The 22,419-nt window shown below is 40.3% G+C and overlaps 1 protein-coding gene across 1 annotated transcript in view; it reads left to right on the top strand.

The window, feature by feature from the left end:
* Positions 1-374: 374 nt before the first annotated feature.
* Positions 375-22,419, top strand: part of LOC131220055 (uncharacterized) — a 78,761-nt gene continuing 56,716 nt past the window's right edge. Inside the window, exons 1-3 of the mRNA XM_058215030.1 lie at positions 375-824; positions 918-1,007; positions 1,089-1,249. Coding sequence (XP_058071013.1) covers positions 621-824; positions 918-1,007; positions 1,089-1,249 — 455 coding nt within the window. The 5' untranslated portion in view covers positions 375-620. The remainder of the gene's footprint in view (positions 825-917; positions 1,008-1,088; positions 1,250-22,419) is intronic.

Genomic DNA, 22,419 nt, shown 5'->3' on the forward strand with positions numbered 1-22,419 from the left:
AAATTGTCATGCGATTCTTGCATAAAACATATCTAGATTCTAGACATGCAGGCCCATTTATAGAAACCCTCTTTATGAGCAGTTTGGATCCTTGAAATTGGAAACTAAAGATTTGAGTATAAATAAGTTTTAGTAAAATATTTCACTTTATAATTTACCAAAATCCACAATCTTGAAGGGCTAGTGGTTTGATGCTTCGACATAAAATAAGAAACCAATCTGTTCATGGTTCATGATATATGACTTGTGAGAGAAAATAGGAATAAATGGAATAAACCTGTAGTGGAAGACATGATCCATGTGACAATTGGAAGCTGAGGCAATTATTACACCATATCTTGATCAGCATGCCTGTAGATGTGTGGCATAGTCATTTCCTGAACTCAATCCATGTCAGGTAACTTCTTACATGTATCTGACCAAACTTAAACATGATAACTTTTTCCACATTCCTCTAACCCCAAAACAAGCATAAAACCAACTCCACTTTCTAATTTAGGAGATGCATGGATGAGAGGATCTCTACCCTATGCTTCCCATCTTAGTACTTCATGCTCATCTTCTTGCTCTTTTTTTAATATTGAAATCTGGTCTCTGATAAAGTACAGCTAATTGTTCTCATGATTTCGAATCAGTATTTATTTAAACAAATTGGATGTCATTCCTATCTTTGTTCTTACAGCAAGATGCATTTTTATTTTCTTTTATTGCATGCTCTTATTTTCTGCTTGTGTGGTTGTCATGAAAAGCGGGATGCTGCCACTGCTCCAAATGTTGGGGATCGTGTTCTGTATGTTATTATTAAAGCTGCAAAAGGTGCCAAGGTAGTTGGTTATGTGATGCTTGTTCTTTGTGAGTTGTTTTTTTTCTGTGTTCGTTGGTAACGCTTTCAAATCCACTGGTTCATAATGAAACAGGCTTATGAAAGGTCGGAGGATCCTATCTTCGTGCTAGAGAATAACATTCCAATTGATTCCCATTACTATCTCGAAAATCAAATTAGCAAGGTGTTATTTGGTATTTCCTTCAAGATTTACTTCACTACTTTCTTTGATTGACCTGGTTATTGAGTATTTTCCATGTTACAGCCGCTTTTGAGAATATTTGATCCCATTCTGAAGAATGCGGAAAAGGAACTTCTCCATGGCAGCCACACAAGATCAGTTTCCATTTCAATTCCTTCAAACAGCGGTATCATGAAATTTGCTAAGAAACAACTTTGTTGCATTGGCTGCAAAGCTCTAATCAGGTAAGTTTCCTACATTTGCTAAGTTATGGTCCTAGTGCATAATTGTCAATGTATAGTGTGAATTACAATCACCCTCCAATAGGTTGGTCCGGCCATGAAGATCACCTAGCACATAAATCGGGTATATCCACTCATCAGATGTGCCACACATGTACTTTGGATCGGCTGAGCGGTTGTCCATTGTTTTTTGTGGTTTGGCCTACTTGATTATTTGATCAACCTGAAATTTGCATCAGGTGTTTTCATGGAGGTGCCAACCTTTTTGATTGGTTGGATGTTAGACACGCTTGAAACATTGAATCTTATGTGCTGGTTGGTCAATAACCAATAGTCCAACTAGTTGCACATGAGACCTCGTGTGTATCATCGTCATCATCATAGCCTTCCCTCAGGTATTTGGGTCAGCTTTGTGAATCTCATTTCACCAATCAATCCTAAGGCTCTATGCTATGCAACTGAACAAGCCTTCATATACTTCCTCACCACCTTGATCCAAGACCTTTTTAGGTCTTCCTGTCATATTCTTTTTGAGGCCTTTCAACTCCTATCATTATTCCTTGCTGGAGCTCTCTAGTCTTTGTTGCACATGACCGATCACCTCAACCTGCTCTAGATCATTTAATTTCTTATTGGAATTATTCTTATGCTGTTCCAATGAACTCATTTTTAATTCTATACTTTCGTCCCAAGCATAGCCAGTCAAGTAGCTGTCTTATGAAAATTTTCTAGTTTCATTAACATAGGAGCCGATCAATTTCCTTGTTTCATAGACATTCCCATGATGAAGGGCTTGATCCAAAATGACATAGGAGTCGGGAGGAACACTTGTTTCATAGACATCCACCGATGGATAAACGAACTTATATGTATTTATGCGTGAATGAATGTGATGTGGATAAGATTGTTTGTGTTTGGATGAATGTATTTTTATGTTTGGATGGATTTACTAGTTTGGGTTTATATGAATGTGAATGTGAATATGATGCATTATACTATATAACAGGTGTATATCAGGAAAAATATGATGAAATATATTATAACAGGTGTATATCAGGAAAAATAATTTTTTTGTGAAATTTTGTGCCGGAATATTGATTTTATAAAAGAGACTTTTAGCTACGAAATTTTTCGTAGGCAAAAGTTTTGTAAATATTACTAAAAGTGGAACGAATATTTTTTAGCAGCGAAAATTTCGCTGCTAAAAAGTCTTGTAAAGTTTTTTTAGCGACGAAAGTTTTCATCGCTAAAAGTGGACCTAATATTTTTAGCAGCGAAAATTTTCGCTGCTAAAAGTCTTGTAAAGTTTTTTTAGCGACGAAAATTTGCGTCGCTAAAAGTGGAATTTAAATTTTTGGCCGCGAAAATTTTCGCTGCTAAAAGCCTTATAAAGTTTTTTTAGCGACGAAAAGTTTCGTCGCTAAAAGTGGAACGTACATTTTTAGCAGCGAAAATTTCGTTGCTAAAAGTCTTATGAAGTTCTTTTAGCGACGAAAATTTTCGTCGCTAAAAGTGGAACGTATATTTTTGACAGCGAAAATTTTCGCTACTAAAAGTCTTGTGAAGTTTTATTAGCAACGAAAATTTTCGTCGCTAAAAAGATTACCTTTGGCGGCGATTTAAATTTTTCGTCGATAAAACCTTTTTACGCCGGTGTTTTAGCGACGAATTTAGCGAAGAAAATTTTCGTCGCTAAAACTTATTAGCTACGAAATTTTGGCTTTTAGCGACGAAAATTTTCGTTGCTAAAAGTGGGATTTCTTGTAGTGATGCTTGATATGAGGAGTGACTGATCATAGTATATGCCTTTGGACAGATTGTTTGTGGGATCCCTGATAGGTGGAGTTGCCCTACATGAGCACGCGGTGCGCGAAGGATTGTTGTGTAACTGGTAGTGTGATTCATGCACTTCACATTTGTATGACACGATTATTGTATGCCCTAGCGACATCAAGGTCATTGCCTCTATAGACACATCGTGGGTGGCCAGATTGAATACCGAAAATATTATTTCTAACATCGGGGCGTCATAGATGTCTGAGTGAAAATTTCTAAACCCGATGGTACCAGAGGATGACTCCAACGTCGAGACCGAGTGGATATATGAGCGCATGAGGGCTGAATACCAGGAGGCCGCATCTCCCACCGTGTCGTGGTCGGTTGGAAAGGGTGTGACCTTACTCGCCCGAGGGTAGGAGACCAACTCGTAAATCGGTCCACTATTGACGTGCCAGATAGGTATTGATAGACTATTGGCCAGGTGGATAGTGAGGTTTCTTACGCTCACTTGGATTGTGCAGCTGGGAGAGGGGCAGTGCCATTTAAAGTGTACTAAACCCCGGTATCATCTAGAATGAGAACTGTACTGATATTTGATGAGCTGTATGTGGATTTGGATGAGGATTGATATGCTTGAGTTGCATCATGCATCGCATGGTCTCAATATGGACGATAGCATTCATATCTTGTACCGCATAGCCTTGGTACGGCTGATTGCATTCATGCACTCATCAGCATGATTCCGCATTACTCTGACTTTTCATTCTGAACACGCTCATATTGCGCACACACTTACACCACCCTCTAAGCTTTCTATAAGCTTATGCACGATTGATGCGTGCAGGTGACGCCAGGACGCAGCCGTAGCTTCGCCGCAGTTGGAGCGTGCAGTCTAGCTCCAAGAGTTTTCGTTATTATCACTATATTGTATTTTCCTTTATACGCATTGTACGAAAAGTTTTTGATCATAGTGGATTTTGTGATGGTGTTCTTGTGGTTATTGTTCGTGGGTTATGCTTATGGTTATGCTTGTACAGAACCAAAATCATGTTTGAAAGCCTCCTTGTAGAATCCCAGGATCGGAACTTGGTGTATGGGTGCCGGGAGCCGAGAATGGGGTACTATGGAGGCTGTCAGCGCCGGATTCGGCGATCGGGAATTTTGTGAGCCCGGTTTCCGAGTTTGGGGCATGACAGAAAAGAGAGAAGTATATGTTGGATATTAAAAAAGAGAGCTTGATGCATTTGTAAATGCCTGCTTGTCTCCATGTATTGCCATATTGCTAGAGCATGCAATTGTACCATTCTGCCCACCCTTTCATTAGTTTCGGTTATTAGTTTCGGTTAGGATCTTGAAGCTTTAAAGACAATCATAGGATATAGGAAATCAGATTGAAGTAATAAATTTTCATTCGAACAGCCTAGGAAGAACTAATCCACCGTTGAAATTTCCTGATGAATAACTTCAAGGTGGAAGGCTAGTCCAAGTGAAAGAAATTTTCTATTCTAGTTGATAGGGATGTCGAAAACAATATCGTTTATGATAATGGGAGAGAAAGTGTCTCGCTCTCATATGAGATCTTCCTGAAGGAAGGTTGGAGGAGTAGAAGATGAAGAAGCAACCATAACAATAATAGAAATTTTGAGGAAGAAAAGGAAGAAGGGTATGAAATCAAGAGTCATAGAAAAATCAAAATTAAATTAATTTGAAATTGCATATATATATATATATATATATATATATATATATATATATATATATATAGGTTAAGAATGTTCGCATTAATGACAAGGTAATTTTGACTCATCATATGATTCAATAGTTATAAGAGAATTGCTACATGTTATGATGACAACCATGGGAAAAAGCACAACCGCCATTCGGTTTTCATCTCAATCGAGCAAAGTCAATAGGGGGTTGACAAGTGGAATTAAAAGCTGGTTACATTTATTACATCGAAAAACAAACTAACATCACTATCACCTATTCGTCTAAAGGTGAAGCGACGTGGGGGGTAATGTGGTACCCTATTTCTGACCATTCATGGCAGAGCCAATTAAGAACGGACATGTGTCATTGTACAACAAGCATACAATGTACGTAAGACCCGAAAAGATGTTTAAGACGCTTTTTATAGGAATAACAGCTAACGTTGGTCAGGTGATACACATCATTTAAGTGCAGAACCTGGTCGAGTGAGAAAAGTGCTTACCAGGATAGATGTCAACAAGAGAAGTAAGATTTTGTAAGGTTAAAGTAGTATTACTGAAGCAGTTGCTATAACTATTGGACGTGGAAAGAAGCATCTAGATGATTACTCTAGGGAAGTCTATAAATAATAGAGTTCTAACAATTATCCTATATGTTTCTTAGCATAATCTGTCTTTTATGTTCCTTAGCATAACAATTAGCATAATCCTACATTAGGAGCATTAGTAATCTAGTAGGCATAATCCTTAGCGATAATCTAAGTTTACGCTTATATGCTTAATGATTTTCATTGTAATATAAGCAGTTCTTTTTTCAGGAAGTGTTTTGCGGTTATTTCCTATGGTTGATTGTAAGTGTTTCCCCTTTATTATTATTATTATTATTATTTAATCCTAAAGTCATTTCATATGGAAGTTAAGATGCATCTCATTTTCTAAGGATGAACCTTGATCATCTTAAACAATTTACGAGTGGCTAAATAGGCAACCGATATCCTTAGATTTCGGTCATATACAATCAAGTTTAACCGTATCGGCATATCTTGACGGTTGAGGTCAATGTTGTTCGGTTGGAATCGAGCTACACCATAGGTTTTAACACACCACACCACACCACACATATCACACGTGACCAAATTTGAAACCTACAGGCAGCACGGAGCTGAGATTTGGATATATGCTTGTTGCTTAGGTTCATGGCAAAAAAGGAGCCCACAGAAAGGATGGATACAATGGGAAGCGGATTGGTTGGTGTACCTCACACCAGCTTTATAGCTGCTGTATAGATGTCAGCAAGTTCTGTGTGTCCGATCATGAGGTGTGATATATCCAAACTGTCTGTCCATTTGACAAGCTCGTCTTAGGGCTTGAGATGAAAAATAAGACAGACCTAACTATCAAGTGAACCACAGTGCAAAATGCAGTGGGGGATTGAACATCTACCATTGAAACCCTTTTTGGGGTCACAGAAGTTTTGGATCGATATGAAATTTGTTTTTTCTCTTCATTCAGGTCTTTGTGACCTTATGAACATATTGGATGGAAAATAAACATTATGTTGGACCCTACGAATTGTTTAACGGCGAAAATCATTATCTCCACTACTATATGTGGTGCGATCCAGATGATCTTTGGATATGATTCATTTTTTTGGATAATACACTAAAATGATGTCTAAAAATAGATTAACAGTGTAGATATAATAAATACATAACTGTGGTGCCCATGTAACTTTGATCTCCTTTGAACCGTTCGTACGTCTCTGCGGCGGGTTAAAGGTTTCTGGGATAGGTGCAGCCTTGGCTTCACCCAACATGGTGCGGCCCTGATCATGGCCCCCCTTGATGTATGTATTGTATATCCATTGTATAGGAAGCGGATTGGCTGGTGTACCCCGCGTAGACGGAAAATTGTTTGTGCTGCCAAGACTTCCCGTAGACGGAAGTGGGCCACAGATTTCCGTAACAAATTTACTCCGTTCATCAGTTTTGCAAGAAAATGAAAGAATAGGAACCTAAAAATCAGGCAGATCCAAAACCCATGTGGGGCACACCCCACAAAACATCGGGGATTGGATGCCCACTAATGGAAACCTTGTGGGGTCACATAAGTTTCCTACCGATGAAAACCTTGTGGGTCTGAGTGGTGACAACCCTATGAATGGTTTGGATAGCCTACAAACATCACGGTCGGCTCCAAAAAGGTTTCAACGTTGACATTTGTGTTGCCACTATTTAATGTGGTGTGAGCCACATGAGTTTTCGATCTTCCTGATCTCTAAAATCCTGTCCTATTGTCGTCCTGAAAAACTGATGAATGGAGTGGATTTGTGACGGAAATCTCTGTGAGCCCCATAACGTTTCCGACTACATGAACTTGTTGTGACGGGCAATCTCCTTCGGATAAAGACACCAAAGCGGTGCCTTTAACCTGGATTGCATACGGTGCTTTTTAGGCTGTATGTTATTAATCCACACCGTCTACTCATTTTGCCATATTATTTTAAGGCATGAATATTAGAAAAATGAGGTACATCCAAGTCTCATGTGGACCACACTGCATGAAATAGTGGTGATGAACTCCGACCATTAAAAACTTCTTGTAGGCTACGAAAGTTTTTGATCAAGCTGATATTTGTTTCTCCCCTTCATGGAGGTCTATGTGACCTAAATAATAGGTTGGATGGAAAATAAAGATTATGGTAGACATTCTGGTGGGCCTTAGGAAGTTTTTAATGGTGGTAGTTCAATCACCACTATTTCCCATGGAGTGGTCCACTCGAGAATTGGTTGTGCCTCATTTTTAGGCTCATGACCTTAAATAATGATATGGAAAAATGGATGGACTGCGTTGGTAGATCATGGTGGGTTTCACATAACACCTACAAGTAACCTCGCCTCTGTTACCATGCAATAGGGCTGAAAGTTGGGTGGGTTCAACTCAACTGATCGGACATTGGTTTGGGCTTGGGCAAGATGTATCGGGCTCGGTCTTAGGTTCAGGCTATATGGCACTGGGAAGGATGTGAGGTCGAGCACCACCTTCCTCAAGAGGTTAACTGTTCCGAATCTAAGGAACTTCTCTGGACTCCTCACAGAGACTTCTCGAATCCACGAGGAAAAGAACAAGAAAATATAAAATAAATTCTATAAAAATCGAAATTGATTGACAAATGAAATAAATGAATTCACGACCCTTTAAATAGGGATACTAAGCAATGGAAGAAATTTCATAATCAAACAACAACTAAAACTCCTAGAATTCGCAATATACTATAAATAGTAAAGTTACTATTTATAGTAAAAACGAAATTAAAATAAGGAAACGACCATTGATCCAATGGTATTTCACAAATCCGGCTTGTGTAACCCTACACAGCGTGGTTGGGTGGCTAAAGTAACTCGTCCTACCCCAAAATCATATATTTTACATCCGATAATTCATTCCAGTTTGCGAGACGTCCGTTTTAAGTTCTAATGGTCCGGATCATCTCCGTCTCCGATCAGTCCTTTTTTGGTCCATCTTGGCCATGAAATTATCTGCGACCCGCTCTACATCACTATACAAACACCAACCAAATTAATCTTGGGCCAGGCTCCGGTTGAGGTCTCGGGTTACCCGACCAAACTCGAACCCAATCGATATATAAGTTCCTTATAAATTATAATTGAATTCCGATTGTCCATATTGAAGGCACACGAAATTCCAATGCCGCCGGGTTTCACTGGTCCATGTCATTTCTGATGACTCAAGCTAACAAGATACGCCGGATTTATCTCTCCGAAATAGATTGTGTGCTACACAATACGACTTTTAAATGAGTAGTTGTCCTATATTTTAACTTGTTTGTTTAGAAAAATAAATAAACTTCTTTACGATAAATAACTATATATGTATAATTAATAGAATTATAGGTTTTTTTTTTTTTTTTTAAAAAAAAAAGATGTGTATTGAAAATATAATAGACTAATGTAATAACAAAAATATTAGCATATATCCACCTGCGCAACCTGGCCAACCTGACTGAGCCCGCATGGGTTGGGCTTAGGTTGAGAATTCCCAACTTGAGGTTGGGTTCGATGAAGTTAGGGCTGAGGTGTAGGAACCTTGGGTTGGGCTAGGGTTGAGCACCACCGATCCAACACACCCGACTTTCAGCCCAACCATGCAATCAACCTCTAGAGATTTTTTCTTTCTTTCTTAGAACTTTTTACAATAACACATATTTACATCGAGGTATTTATTTAATTCTTATTCTTATTAAGTAACTTGATTAATTAGTGGGCATTATCATTATTTTAGAAAAAATCATTCTATAAATTAAGGGATGCTAGAGAAAACTAACCGAAGGTACCTGTTTGACAATAACTTGATTAGTGAGGTAGCTTAATGAAAACTTAATTTAAAACAAGTACTAAAATGTGAATTTCATGTTAATGATGTACTATTTTGTAAATTTCTCATTTTATTTTTGTATATCAACACTCTCAGACGCATGGGATGGTTCAGTGATCTGAGACATCCAAGTCCTTGTACTACCATCATTAATGATCTAGACCTTTGATTTTTGAAGTTGAATATGAAGTATTTTTTTCCTTTTCAATGTTCTAACTTCATCTACAAATAGTGATGGCAATAATCAACCACTTAGTTCAACTTGATTTCGCTTGCATTAATATCAGGTATGGTAAATGCGAAATTATGAATAGGGTCAGCCCAACGGTTTTAAGCCGTGCCTAAAAGCCCCAGGCTTGCATCAACATGGACCGTTCAGATCATCGGACTATCTTAGCCTATGGGGCCAAACTCGGGCCATATTTGTTAAGAATGATGCAGGACATGAAATTGAACATGATGTGTGAGATTTCAGGCTTAAAATCACCATAGTTCAGAAACAATTGAACAAATTTCACATCCTACATGAAAATCCAAACATTCAATTAAAGGGGAATCTATGTGGATCCAGGCCTACATAGGTTAGGATTGGACCAATAAAAATTATAAGCCAAACGATCTCAAAGGGAAATAGAAATTAATTACTCATGCATAGCAAACAGTCCTTAATTCAAGGGATTCCCCGATCTCAATTCAATGAACCCTATAGTGAAAAAAAAAAAGGTAAATAAATTAGGGCTAATGCAAATTAAAGCTAGGGTTTAGGAAATTGGAATGAAAAGAGAAAAATCAGAGGAAAACCTGACCCGGAGAAAGTTCCTGCACGCAAATGGTGACCTGAGGCTGACGCACGTGCACGGGTGGGCTGGCCGCACGTGTGATGGAAGTCCATCTCCCCAAAGTAAAACCTAGGCCTTGGTCAGCTAGGGGAGATCCCCAATCCCTCCAAGTTTAACAACAATCCGACGTAAGGTCGAGGCGTCGTGCTCCGCCAAAGTTTCAGCCCTCCTACAGGTCCAAATTTTGGAAACTAGATGTAGGGGAATGAATAGCTGCAAAAGCTAAAAAATTTAAAACAATAATAATGATAGAAGATGAGATATATGGATGGGAGAGAGTAGAGATAGATAGAGATAGATGTGGCTTCACACCATGTAGTTAACCCTTCGAAAAGGGAGGGCTTCACACCCACTTTTGAATTCTTCCACAACTCATGAAGAGAGTAGAAAAATAAAGCAGGATTTTTTTTATTAAGCTTGAATGATTGAAAAAAATTATAAGGGGTGCCTATTTATAGGGAAAATTCTATACCCCAAAACTTGCACCATGTGCATAACCTATTACTTAGCGGTGAAGTAAACTAAAATAAAAACTAAACAAAGAAATCCAAAGCATTCACGATATTCTAAATAATAATAATAAGTAAAACCTAAAATATGACATCAATCCGACGAGTGGGATACGATCATGAGGTCCCATGATGGGCTTTTCTTGATTATCGAGCCCACCTTTTTGAACCAAAACTTCGTCTTCTAGCTAGGAGGCCCTAATTGGAGTCGTCATTGAACCAGATCGATGGTGGGCCCTTCCTTCTATGTATGTAGGGGGTAGCGTGCGTGCGCGTGTAAGCGTCGTGCGCACGATGTCCTCATCAACTCTCCCCAGCTGCAAAGATTTCGCCACTGGCGAAATAAAACTCCTGAACTGCACCAGAATGTCAGAATCAAGTCTCTAAAGCTCCTTCTCAGTGAGCCATGTGTTGTCTGAAGCTGGGCGTGACTTCCATTTAATTAGGTACTTCTGAAACCCACCATTTGACGTGGAAACATCTCATAGTCCAGGATATCCTCTATTTCCTCTTTGAGTGTGTGGGTGGGCGAAGGGCCGGACAAAGTATTAGTAGGTCCCTAAAAAGCAACTAGATCCTCCATATTGATGTGGAACTAATTCTCATGAAAGGTGGAAGATCTACCTCATATGCATTAAGACCGTTTCGTTTTATAATTTTGAAGGGCCCAGCGCTATGCGCCTGTAACTTACGAACGGCCCCTGGAGGGTACCGCTCGGGCTTGATGCGGACCATCACTGAGTCCCCAATATTTAATTCTTTGAAACGTCTATGTTGGTCTGCAGAAAATTTATAATGTTCATTACTAGTAGTGATCTTTCACCTTATTTCTTGATGCAATGAATGAATGTGATGCGCAAAAGACTCTGCAGACTCTGATGGCCTATGGGACAATGACATGGAGATAAGATCAATAGGCTTCCTAGACTTGTAACCAGTAATGAGTTCAAAAGGACTTAGACCTCTAGACCTATTAACAGAACTATTGTATGCAAACTTGGCTATGGGTAATACAGTGTCCCATGTTCCGGTATGCTCCCCCACTAAACATCGAAGTAAACTCCCTAAGCTCCTATTAACCACCTCAGTCTGGGCATCCGTCTAAGGGTGGTAGGCAGAAGAAAATTGGAGTCTAGTATTCATCATGTGTCATAGTGTCTTCCAAAAGTAACTCATAAAGCACACGTCACGGTCAGACACTATGGTTTTTGGTAACTCATACAGTTTGACGACCTCACTAAAGAACAGCTTGACAACATGAGATGCATTAGAGGTCTTAGAACAAGGAATGAAGTGGGCCGTTTTAGAGAAACGGTCCACAACAACAAATATGGAATCGTGTTTCCGAATAGTCTGGGAAGTCTAAGCACAAAGTCCATACTAATGTCCTGCCAATGGATGAATGAGACTGGCAAAGGTGTGTATAATCATGTATTCTGTTTCCTTTACTTTGCCAGTTGACAAGTATGGCATTGCCATATAATTTTGGTCACGTCTCGCTTGAGGGTTGGCCAATAAAACCTATCATCCACTAGGGTAATGGTCTTGTCATGATCACAATGACCTGCGACCCCTCCTGAATGTAACTCCCAGAAAAGAAAATCGAGGGAGGTGCGTGGTATACACGAGCAGTCACTCCTAAATAAATATCCATCCAAAATTAAATATTCACTGTTAGCTCCTGACGGACTCTCTAACAACAACTCGTATACAACTCCGAAATCTGCACATGTAGAATACTCTTCTTTGATGCGCTCAAGGCCTGTAACTTCAACACTTATGGAGTTCAGTAATGCGACTCGACGACTTAATGCGCGGTAACTTATTCTCGACACTGGCCTATTGCTTAAGCACGAAAGTGTACCATTTAAGGAATTGAACCCACTTGGCATGCCTGGGGCTTAATTTCTTCTGAGAGTTCAAGTATCTCAAGGCCTCGTGATCCGAGAACAAGACGAATTCTTGCGGTAATAGATAATGACGCTAATGGCGTAGTGATTGCACTACCGCATAGAATTCCTTTTTATAGGTGGAATATCTTTGTTTTACCTCATTCAGTTTCTCACTGTAAAAAGCGATAGGGTGCCCTTCCTGACTAAGTACTCCTCCTATGCCGACTCCTGGCGCGTCACATGCGATTTCAAAAGCTTTTGAAAAATCTGAAAGTTACGTGACTGGAGCTTCGGTCATCTTGACCTTTATCCCCTTGAAGGCCTTTGAGGCGACCTTTGTCCATTGAAACTCTCTCTTTTTTATGTAGTTCGTGATGAGAGCCACAATGGAACTGAAGTCTCGAATGGACCGCCTATAAAAGGTGGCTAAGCCATGAAAGCTGCGCACCTCATGAATATTGTAGGGTTCAGGCTAATTAACGGTGGCCTTGACCTTCTCGGGGTCTGCCGATATGCCCTCAGCTGACATAATAAAACCTAAGAAGATCACACTACTAGACAAGAACTCGCATTTCTTTAAGTTGGCGTACAACTTCTCGGCCCTAAGGATCCCACAAAACTGCCTCAAATGGTTGAGGTGTTGCTCCTTGGTTATGCTATAAATTAAGTTATTATCAAAGTATACGACCAGGAACTTTCCCATGAAGGTTCTCACCACTTGGGTCATCACACGCATGAAAGTGCTTGGGGCGTTAGTTAACCCAAAAGGCATAACTAGCCACTCGTATAGCCCATCTTTTTTCTTGAACGTCGTCTTCCACTCATCACCAAGGCATATACGGATTTGGTGATAACTACTCTTGAGGTCAATTTTTAAGAAGATAGTAGCATTGGCCATCATATCCAACATGTCATTAAGACGGGTATGGGAAACCGATACTTGACTATGATTTTGTTGATGACCCTACTATCAACACACATCCTCCATGTGTCATCCTTCTTAGGTGTAAGAAGGGCGGGCACGACACACGGGATCATGCTCTCTTGGATGAAATCCTTCTTAGGAGCTCATCAATCTGCCTCTTCAACTCAGCATGCTCATTTGGGTTCATTCTGTAATGCGGGAGGTTTGGTGGAGTCGTCCCAGGGATTAAATCAATGGCATGTTGTATATCCCTCATAGGGGGAAGCTCATTTTGTAGATCATCAGGGAAGACATCACGAAACTCATGACTACCGGAATGATCTCTGTATGTAACTCTACACTAGCCTATAGTAAACTCTACCTAGCTATAAGGGCGTATACCATTATGTCCGCCTTCGTCTCTCGCTCAAAGTCTTTGGCATTCAAAATATGGAGTGGTTTGGACTTGAACTTCAATTCCTTTACTTCTTTTGAGTCGCTCACACCACTATGTGTGGTGGACTCCTTTCCAGTCGTACTCTTGGGTGACAGAGGGTTTAGCTTGACCTTCTTGCCCTCAAACCAGAATGTACACACATTTGAACGACTAAATATGGTGACATCCCTGTCGTAAAGCCATAGTCTGCCCAGAATAATATGGTCAACGTCCATGGGAACAACATCACACCAAAGCGTATCTTTATAAGATCCAAAATGAATGGAACAAGACAACGGTGTGATACTGGAATGGATATTTCGTCAACCCAGGAAACTCTATAGGGTTGAGGATGAGCTTCCAGCTTCAAGTCCAAATAGCTCACAGTGCTAGTCGTTGCCACGTTGGCACAACTACCATTATCTACGATCAATTTACAACTCTTTTCTCCATATTTTGCATAAGTGTAAAAGATCGTGTTGTAGCCCCAGTCATCAATGTTCTTGGCTTGATACAAAGCACAACGCACAATTGCGAGGGTCGCAGACTCTTGAACTTCCTCTTCTTCATCACTAGGGGTCTCTACGGGCTCATATTCTTCCTCTTCGCCATCACTTTCTGGGGGCACTACTTCTACCTACCCATCAATAAAGAATACTTTGGTGCCCTATCTTGTGCTGCACTGGTGAGAAAAATGACTAAACCCCTGACACCTAAAACACCTAGTAGCTCCACTTCCCCGTGAACTAGACTTAGTAATTTTTTTACCCTTATCATCCTTGGACCTAGGCTGCAAATTGTTGGAAGGTGCATTTTGATATCCAATGTTAGGTTTAGCCCCAGAGGGATTGGCCTTAGCACTAGATTCGCAAAAATCAAACCGCCTTCCCACATACGCTTTGAGATATTGCTTGACGTCCAACACTACTTGATATAACTGTTTAATAGTATCAATGTCTTTGGTTAGAAATTCTCTCCTAATGTCAGGATGAAGGCCCATTTTAAAACGAGTAAGGGTGAGTATGAGGTCCTCATTAACCTCATAGCGGGTCAAGTACTCTTCAAATTTCTCAATATAGTCAACAACACTCTTGGCACCCTGTCAAAGAGACTGCCACTCCTCAATCAACCGCAGGCGATAAGAGAAAGGGAGGTACTTCTCTTTCAGCGTTTCTTTCATTTCTCCCCAATGGACTATTGGGAGTTCCCTCACTTTTTCTTTCTTTCGCTCAATCGTCGCCCAAAACCTCTTTGCATGACACACAAGCTTCATCTTGGCAAATCAGACTCGTCAAGCATTCGACATATCATACCACTTAAAATAGTGGTCCACATCCGCTAGCCAATTTAGAAGGTAGGGTCCAATTGGCCATCAAATGTAGGGGCGTCTACTCTAACTCCCTCGAGGAGTTGCGCATCCGGGTCAAATTGGTCATGATGTCCCTTACGGGGTGGGTGCACAGGTATGCGCCCATGACCTTGGCCTAATCTCTCGACCACCTGCTTGAGACTGAACATCTTCCTCAATGGTGGGGTGTGCCCTAAGGGAGGCCTTTAGTTGGGTAACGCGATCATCAAATTGGTCAAGGCATTGATCTATGCGTTGTTCCAAGCGCTTATTCAAGGAATCAACCTGCTGGGTTAAGTTGGTCAATGATTCCTGCAAATGCTCCATGTTTAGCGTAGGGTGCAAACTAAAACCGCGACCCGTACATGTGGGCATACACTGACTTGCTCAACGTAAGGACCTACTACGGCGACGATATGCGCATAAAAGAACTGAATGATCCTATGAGACTCTATATGAGGGAACTATGAAATGCTACAAATATAGTTGACAAAATAAGAGAATATTTACTAGCCTAAAAACTATATGTGATGGATGGGATGCATGAAGGACTCAAACCAACTAACCCTATACAAATAATGTATTCCCCTATAAGAACCCTAATCTCTGATACCAAATTTGATGCAGGACATGAAATTGAACATGATGTGTGAGATTTCAGGCTTAAAATCACCTTAGTTCAAAAACAATTGCACGAATTCCACATCCCACATGAAAATTCAAACATTCAATTAAAGGAAAATCTATGCGGATCCAGGCCTACACAGGCCAGGACTGGACTAATAAAAATTATAAGCTAAATGATCTCAAAGGGAAATAGAAATCAACCACTCATGCATGGCAAACAGTCCCTAATTCAAGGGTTCCCCAATCTCAATTCAAGGAACCCTGGGGTGAAAAAAAGGTAAATAAATTAGGGCTAATGCAAATTAAGGCTAGAGTTTAGGAAATAGAAATGAAAAGAGAAAAACCAGAGGAAAACCTGACCCGGAGAAAGCTCCTGCACGCAGATGGTGACCCGGGGTTGACGCACGTACGCGGGTGGGCTGGCCGCACGTGTGATCGAAGCCCGTCTCCCCAAAATGATACCTAGGCCTTGCTCGGCTAGGGGAGACCTCCAATCCTTCCAAGTTTGACGACGATCCGAAGTAAGGTCAAGGCGTAGTGCTCCGCCGAAGTTTCAGCCCTCCTACAGGTCCAGATTTTAAAAACTGGTTATAGGGGAATGAATAACTGCAAAAGCTGAAAAATTCAAAGCAATAATGATAATAGATGATGAGATATATGAATGAGAGAGAGTAGGGACGGATGAGGATAGATTTGGATTTACACCACGTAGTTAGCCCTTTGAAACGGGAGGGCGTCGCACTCACTTTTGAATTCTTCCACAACTCATGAAGAGAATAGAAAAATAAAGAAGAAATTTTTTTATTAAGCTTGAATGAATGAAAAAACTACAAGGAGTGCCTATTTATAGGGAAAATCCTATACCCCAAAACTCGCACCATATGCACAACCTATTACTTGGCGGTGAAGTAAACTAAAATAAAAACTAAATAAAGAAATTCAAAGTGTTTACGATGTTCTAAATATTAACAATAAGTAAAACCTAAAATATGACATCAACCCAACGAGTGGGCAATGATCATGAGGTCTCATGATGGGCTTTTCTTAACTATCGGGTCCACCCTTTTTAACCAAAACTTCTTCTTCTAGCTAGGAGGCCCTCCCTGAATGTCGTCATCGGACCAGATCGATGTTGGGGCCCTCCTTCTGCATACGTACTGCGTAGGGGGTGGCGTGCGTGCGCGTGTAGGCGGCATGCGCATGATATCCTCATCAAAGAACCGGTGAGAGCCATCTCTCCACACACATGTATGAGGTTGACATACCGTAGATAGCCCAACATCCTACACGTACCAACCGAGACTGCCATGCGATGGGCCTTATTTTGTAAACCACACCTTATTTAACAATCATAGCCATCTATTTAGCACATTCACCGTTGAAAATCTACCACTAGCAATATTTTCTACCGTTGGTTTGAAGGCCACTGACTGGATGGCTTGGATTGGTCCATTGGATGGCCCTAAATCATTAACTCACCCACTAAGTGTATAGTTGGAGAGTAGAGTGGGTCGGACCGAGTAGAGCTTAGCACAACTAGGCTCGGCTCGGCCAGTAGCTAACCCAGCTTGAACTCGGCTTGGGCTTGGTCTTCGAGCTTGATTCGCCAGCTCAGCTTGGTTCGGTTAGCAGCTCGGGTTAGTTGGAGCCTATGCAACATTTTCTTAAACACAAAGCACATATTCAAATTTTCACATAATGCAAAATAATAATAGCAGTGTACAAGTATTTCATCAAACATTGAGTGGGAAACATCAAAATCATGATTTGAGAATAGTTTTATAGCGTGAAGTATGTTTTTTTAGTGATTTGTTTCGTATCCACTCCTTCCTTGCAACTAGCTACCCGAAACAGCACTTCATTGAGTCATTTCATCAAACACTTAATAAGCAACATCAATATCAAAATAATCAAGTCACCAAGCCGATTCGATCCAAGTCGAGTTGAGGTTTGATCCGAGTCAAGTCAAGTTCGGCCAAGCTCAAACTAAGCTAAAAAAATCAGCTCAACTTGGCTCGAATTGAGTCAAATTGAACTTTCTCGAGTCGAGTCTGAGCGAGTTAACCGAGCTAACTTGGTTTGTGTACAGCTCTAGTGGAGAGATGCCCATGGCATATTTGCAGCATGTGTGATTTCTGTCACACGTGTTAACATTCATCTGGTGTGGCCTACCATGAACATTCGCTCGTCCAAACATCCAGCAGTCCGCACATCGGGTGGCTGATAGTTTGCATGGAATGTGGATAGTTGCTCAACTTCCTTTAACCGTACATTTCTTTGTCAGTAGGCCCACCTAATGATCACACCAACCTCAATTTTAAAATCTTTTCTTTTCCTGTGGAGGAATCTTGGCACTATATTCCTCCCGATGTGTGGCTTGGATTTCTATCATGTAATTCCTCCGGCATATATGACGCAGCTGGTAATTAGCTACCGTAGTTCCGGGCGCGGATTGGGTATTACCGGGGACCTAGCCAGAGACGGTCGGTCCTGTCAGCAGCTTTGTGGGTCCAGTGTATTGTATACGTTTTATCCACGCCGTGCATCCATTTTGATAGATAATTGTAGGTCATGATCCTTAAAAAGTAAGCGTATTAAAGGTTCAATTGACCACACCACAGGAACCAGTGAGGATTAAAAGCCTACCGTTGAAAACTTCTTAGGAGCCAAAGAAGTTTTGGATCAAGCTGATATTAATTAATTTTTTCCGTACAGGCCTATTTGACCTTGTGAACAGGTTAGATGGAAAATAAACAACATGGTGGGCCCTAGGAAGTTTTCAACGGCAGGAGTTCAATCCTGCTGCTTCCTTTGGTGTGGTCCACTTGAGCCTTGGATCTGCCTTTCTTTGGACTTATATCTTAATATATATTCTGTCAAAATAGATGAACGGCATGGATAAAAGATATATATCACAGTAGGTTCTACAAAGCTCCTGACATGACCGCCCGTCTGAAGCTAGGTCCCGTAGGGAGGTACTACCTAATCTGCCATTATAGTTCCCACCTCAGCTTTGTATATGCATCAATTTTGGGTTGAACCCATAAAATGATCTGGAAAAACGAATGGACGGCGTGGATAAATCACATGCAATCGCAGTGGGCCCAACTGAGTTTACTAGTAGGATAAGAGCGTGCTGAGTTACCAATTTCTCCGTTGTGGACGCGGATTGCGTCCTACCCCGCCCGGACAGTAATCCATCCGGGCAGGGCTCCGTGGGGCTCACCGTGATGTAAGTGTTTTATCCACATTGTTAATTGCTTTTCTTAGATCATTTTAAGGTATGCATATAAAATTGAAGTAGGTCCACAGCTCCAGTGGACCACACCGGAGGAAGCTGCAGTGATAATGACACCCACCGTTGAAACCTTTCTAAGGGCCACCGCGATGTTTTTTTATCATCCAATCTATTAATAGGGTCATGTAGATGTGGATGAAGTGGAAAAAGCAAATATTAGCTTGATCCGAAACTTCTCCAGCTCCCAAGAAGTTTTTAATGGTAGACATTAAATTCTCACTTTGTGGTCCAATTAAGCACTGTACGTTACTCAGTGTTTGGATTATAGCTTAAAATGATCCGAGAAAATCCGCGTCCATGTGTTGTATATCTACACCATATGAGCTGCGACCCGAATCCAGCAAGTTGGGTGGGACCATGACCATGGCCCCACCTCAATGTATGTGTTGTATATGTACACCGTCCATCCATTTTGCTGGATCATTTTATGGGATGAGCCCAAAACTGAATCAGATCCAAATCTCAGTTGGACCACACCAAAAGAAACACTGATCATTGAACTCTCACCATTAAAAACTTTCAAGAGTCCACTGTAATATTTATTTTCCATCCAACCTGTTCATAAGGTCACACACACCTAGATGAAGGAAATCAGGAATATCAGCTTGATTCAAAACTTTTGTGACTCATAAAAAGTTTATAACGGTCATTTACCACACTGTTACTTGTAGCATATTCTAATTGAGATTTGGATATGTATTTTTGGGCCCATGTCGTAAAATGATATGACAAAATAGATAAGCAACGCATACATTGAGGCAGACCCATGGTCAGGGTCCCACCCACATGGCTGGATCTGGGTCACAGCTAAGTGGGTCTATTTGTTTATGCCCTGGTAATTAATATTCTAATTTGATTGACATGGAAAGATTAAATCAATTCTCCATTCATTCAATGAATGTCTTATTAGACACAGAATTTCTGAATACTGGCTATCAGATAAAGATTCTAATTCTTTCTTATCTAAAACCTTGTCGCAGATTTAATCTATGATTTCATCATAAACATCCAATGAAAAAGAAAGATCAAAATAATTTGTTCAATTGTCAAAGTCTAGGAATGATGACTGTGGCTGATTTATTTATTTGAGGAGGAATCTTGGCAATGGAATCCTCTTGATGAGTGGCTTGGATCTCTATCACATATCATAAGTTACCACACATGAGAGGCCACTGCGAAAAACACTCATTTCCTCGGTAGTATTCAGGTGTATCCATACTCATGGAGAATCAAATTGGAAGTTGTGAAAAGGACTGAAGATATTTTGTATACAGGTGTATTCAGACTCATGCACTAGAGTATCTGAGTGCTCATGGACATTCAATCAACATTGAATGGGTGATTGGCTCTCATAGAATAAAGTTGAAAAAGAAAGCTCCAAATTAATTTAGTTATCCAATCATTCATTTGATGGGTGTCATTGATAAAAAATTTCCCAAGATGAAAATAATCTATTTCTTTTCTCTAAAACCTTTTCGAGGATCTAAGCTACCATTTTATCATAGAGGTTGAATGATTTTTTATTTTTATTTTCTCTAAAACCTTTCCCGGATCTAATTAAGCTATAATTCCATCATAGATGTAGAATAATAATAATAATAAAGGATAAAAAAGAAATATTGAAAATTCTTGATCTCTCTATATATATCTCCGAATTTGGAGATTAAGGATTTGAAATGATGTAGCTGTTTCATTGATTCTTCCTTGAGATTTCCTTTCAATTGAAATTTGTTCATTGAAGATGAATTATGATCACTATGAACCATTCATGGCTGAACATCTGGACTGTTGAATGGCTGAACACCTGGACTGTATAGTGGCACTGTATCATGGATAGGCCATTTGTGAAAAATAGCACTAAACAGATAAAATTTAGCCATTAATATGAGAATGTGGCATTTTGTTAGGCTTTTTTTTTTTTTTTTTAAAAAATAAAAATAAATAAAACCTATCCATTTTGAATAATCATGAACCTTAAAATCAGTGGCTAGGATCACTGAAGAACCTATGTATCAAATGTCATATGCTGCGGAGTATCATATAACAGACACATTCTCCATCAAATACAGCTTTGTTGCTGGTGTAACAGACTGACATGTCGCTACAGTGTTGGATACAAGATCATTAAAAAAATAATAAAAATAAAATAAAAATACATTGCCAACAGACTGAAAGTGATCCTAAATAAAGTTGCATCACCTTATCAAGCGGGTTTCATGCTGAAGAGACAAATCCAAGATAACATCCTAATCACCCAGTATAACGCCTTAAATTTCGAGGGTCGAGCAAAGCTCTACTCCCGAGATCCAGCACATCAGTTATGCAATATGGATAATGATGTTTAAATTTCATCCATATGAATGAGTTATACATGAGTGAGATTATACTAAAACAACATACCATACTCCAGAGATAGTTTAATTAAGCAAGCGGAAATCTGAAGCATATATATGTAAGTAAGTGTTTCACAACCCCCAGAGCGTGATTATATAACCGGGTTAAATATGTACATGTATTGTTTCAAAATATACAAAATGTGGAACTGTAAGATGTCCAGCTAAGTCAAATGTCCCAGTGTTCCCCGCGTATTAGCACGAGGTCTACATAGACCCGCCCGAGAGCTGACAGTAGGAGAACTCCTCCTCCTCGTCCATGAAGTCCTGCTCCATTGCATAGACTTCAACATCACCTGCATCTAAATCAGAGTCTGGTTAGTGTTTTAAAACATCGTCCCAGAGTGGGAGGGAGTGATCAAATCAGTGGTATTATACGATAAAAGTTAACATGTTATGAAGTCAATCAAGCAGTAATGATAAAGCAACATAACAATCAGTTCCTAGCTACTCTTATTAATGCAGGAATGGAATGCAAGTAATGATGTATGCCCTCGCATCAAAGCTCTCTCAACAAGCGACTCCGACACCCAATTTCGCATATGACATCACTGCCTCCTTGTGACTTATACGCTTTTAAAGTACGTCCTAACTAATGCAGTGCAATGCATGGTCATGTTAGTCCAGTAGTTAATTAAGCTTATTCATATAGTAGATTTGGAAAGCTAGGATACTTCCCTTTATATCATTGACCCAAATCGAAGGATCCATCTAGGTTCGTCACTCCTAGTCAAGCACATACGATAGGCAAGTTGTAGGATCACTCCCAATGAAAAGCAGTCGATAGGTAAATTCAAAGTTTATACTCGGGGTCACTACGGGGTGACTAATCACCTCGGCGTAGGCTGATAGCTCGAACACGGTGTCTCATACCACCATGCCCAGCTCACGAGTCTGAGTTGCTCACTGGTCACTACGGGGAGGCTTGTCACCCCAGCGTAGGCCGACAGTTCGAACACGGTGTCCCATACCGCCATGTCGGGCTCATGAGTCTTAGCGGATTGTGGTACCATGGTTAAAATGGACATTTACATCGGAGAGGGG

This window comes from Magnolia sinica, chromosome 12 (genome assembly GCF_029962835.1).
Source record: "Magnolia sinica isolate HGM2019 chromosome 12, MsV1, whole genome shotgun sequence".
In the NCBI taxonomy this organism is placed as follows: domain Eukaryota; kingdom Viridiplantae; phylum Streptophyta; class Magnoliopsida; order Magnoliales; family Magnoliaceae; genus Magnolia; species Magnolia sinica.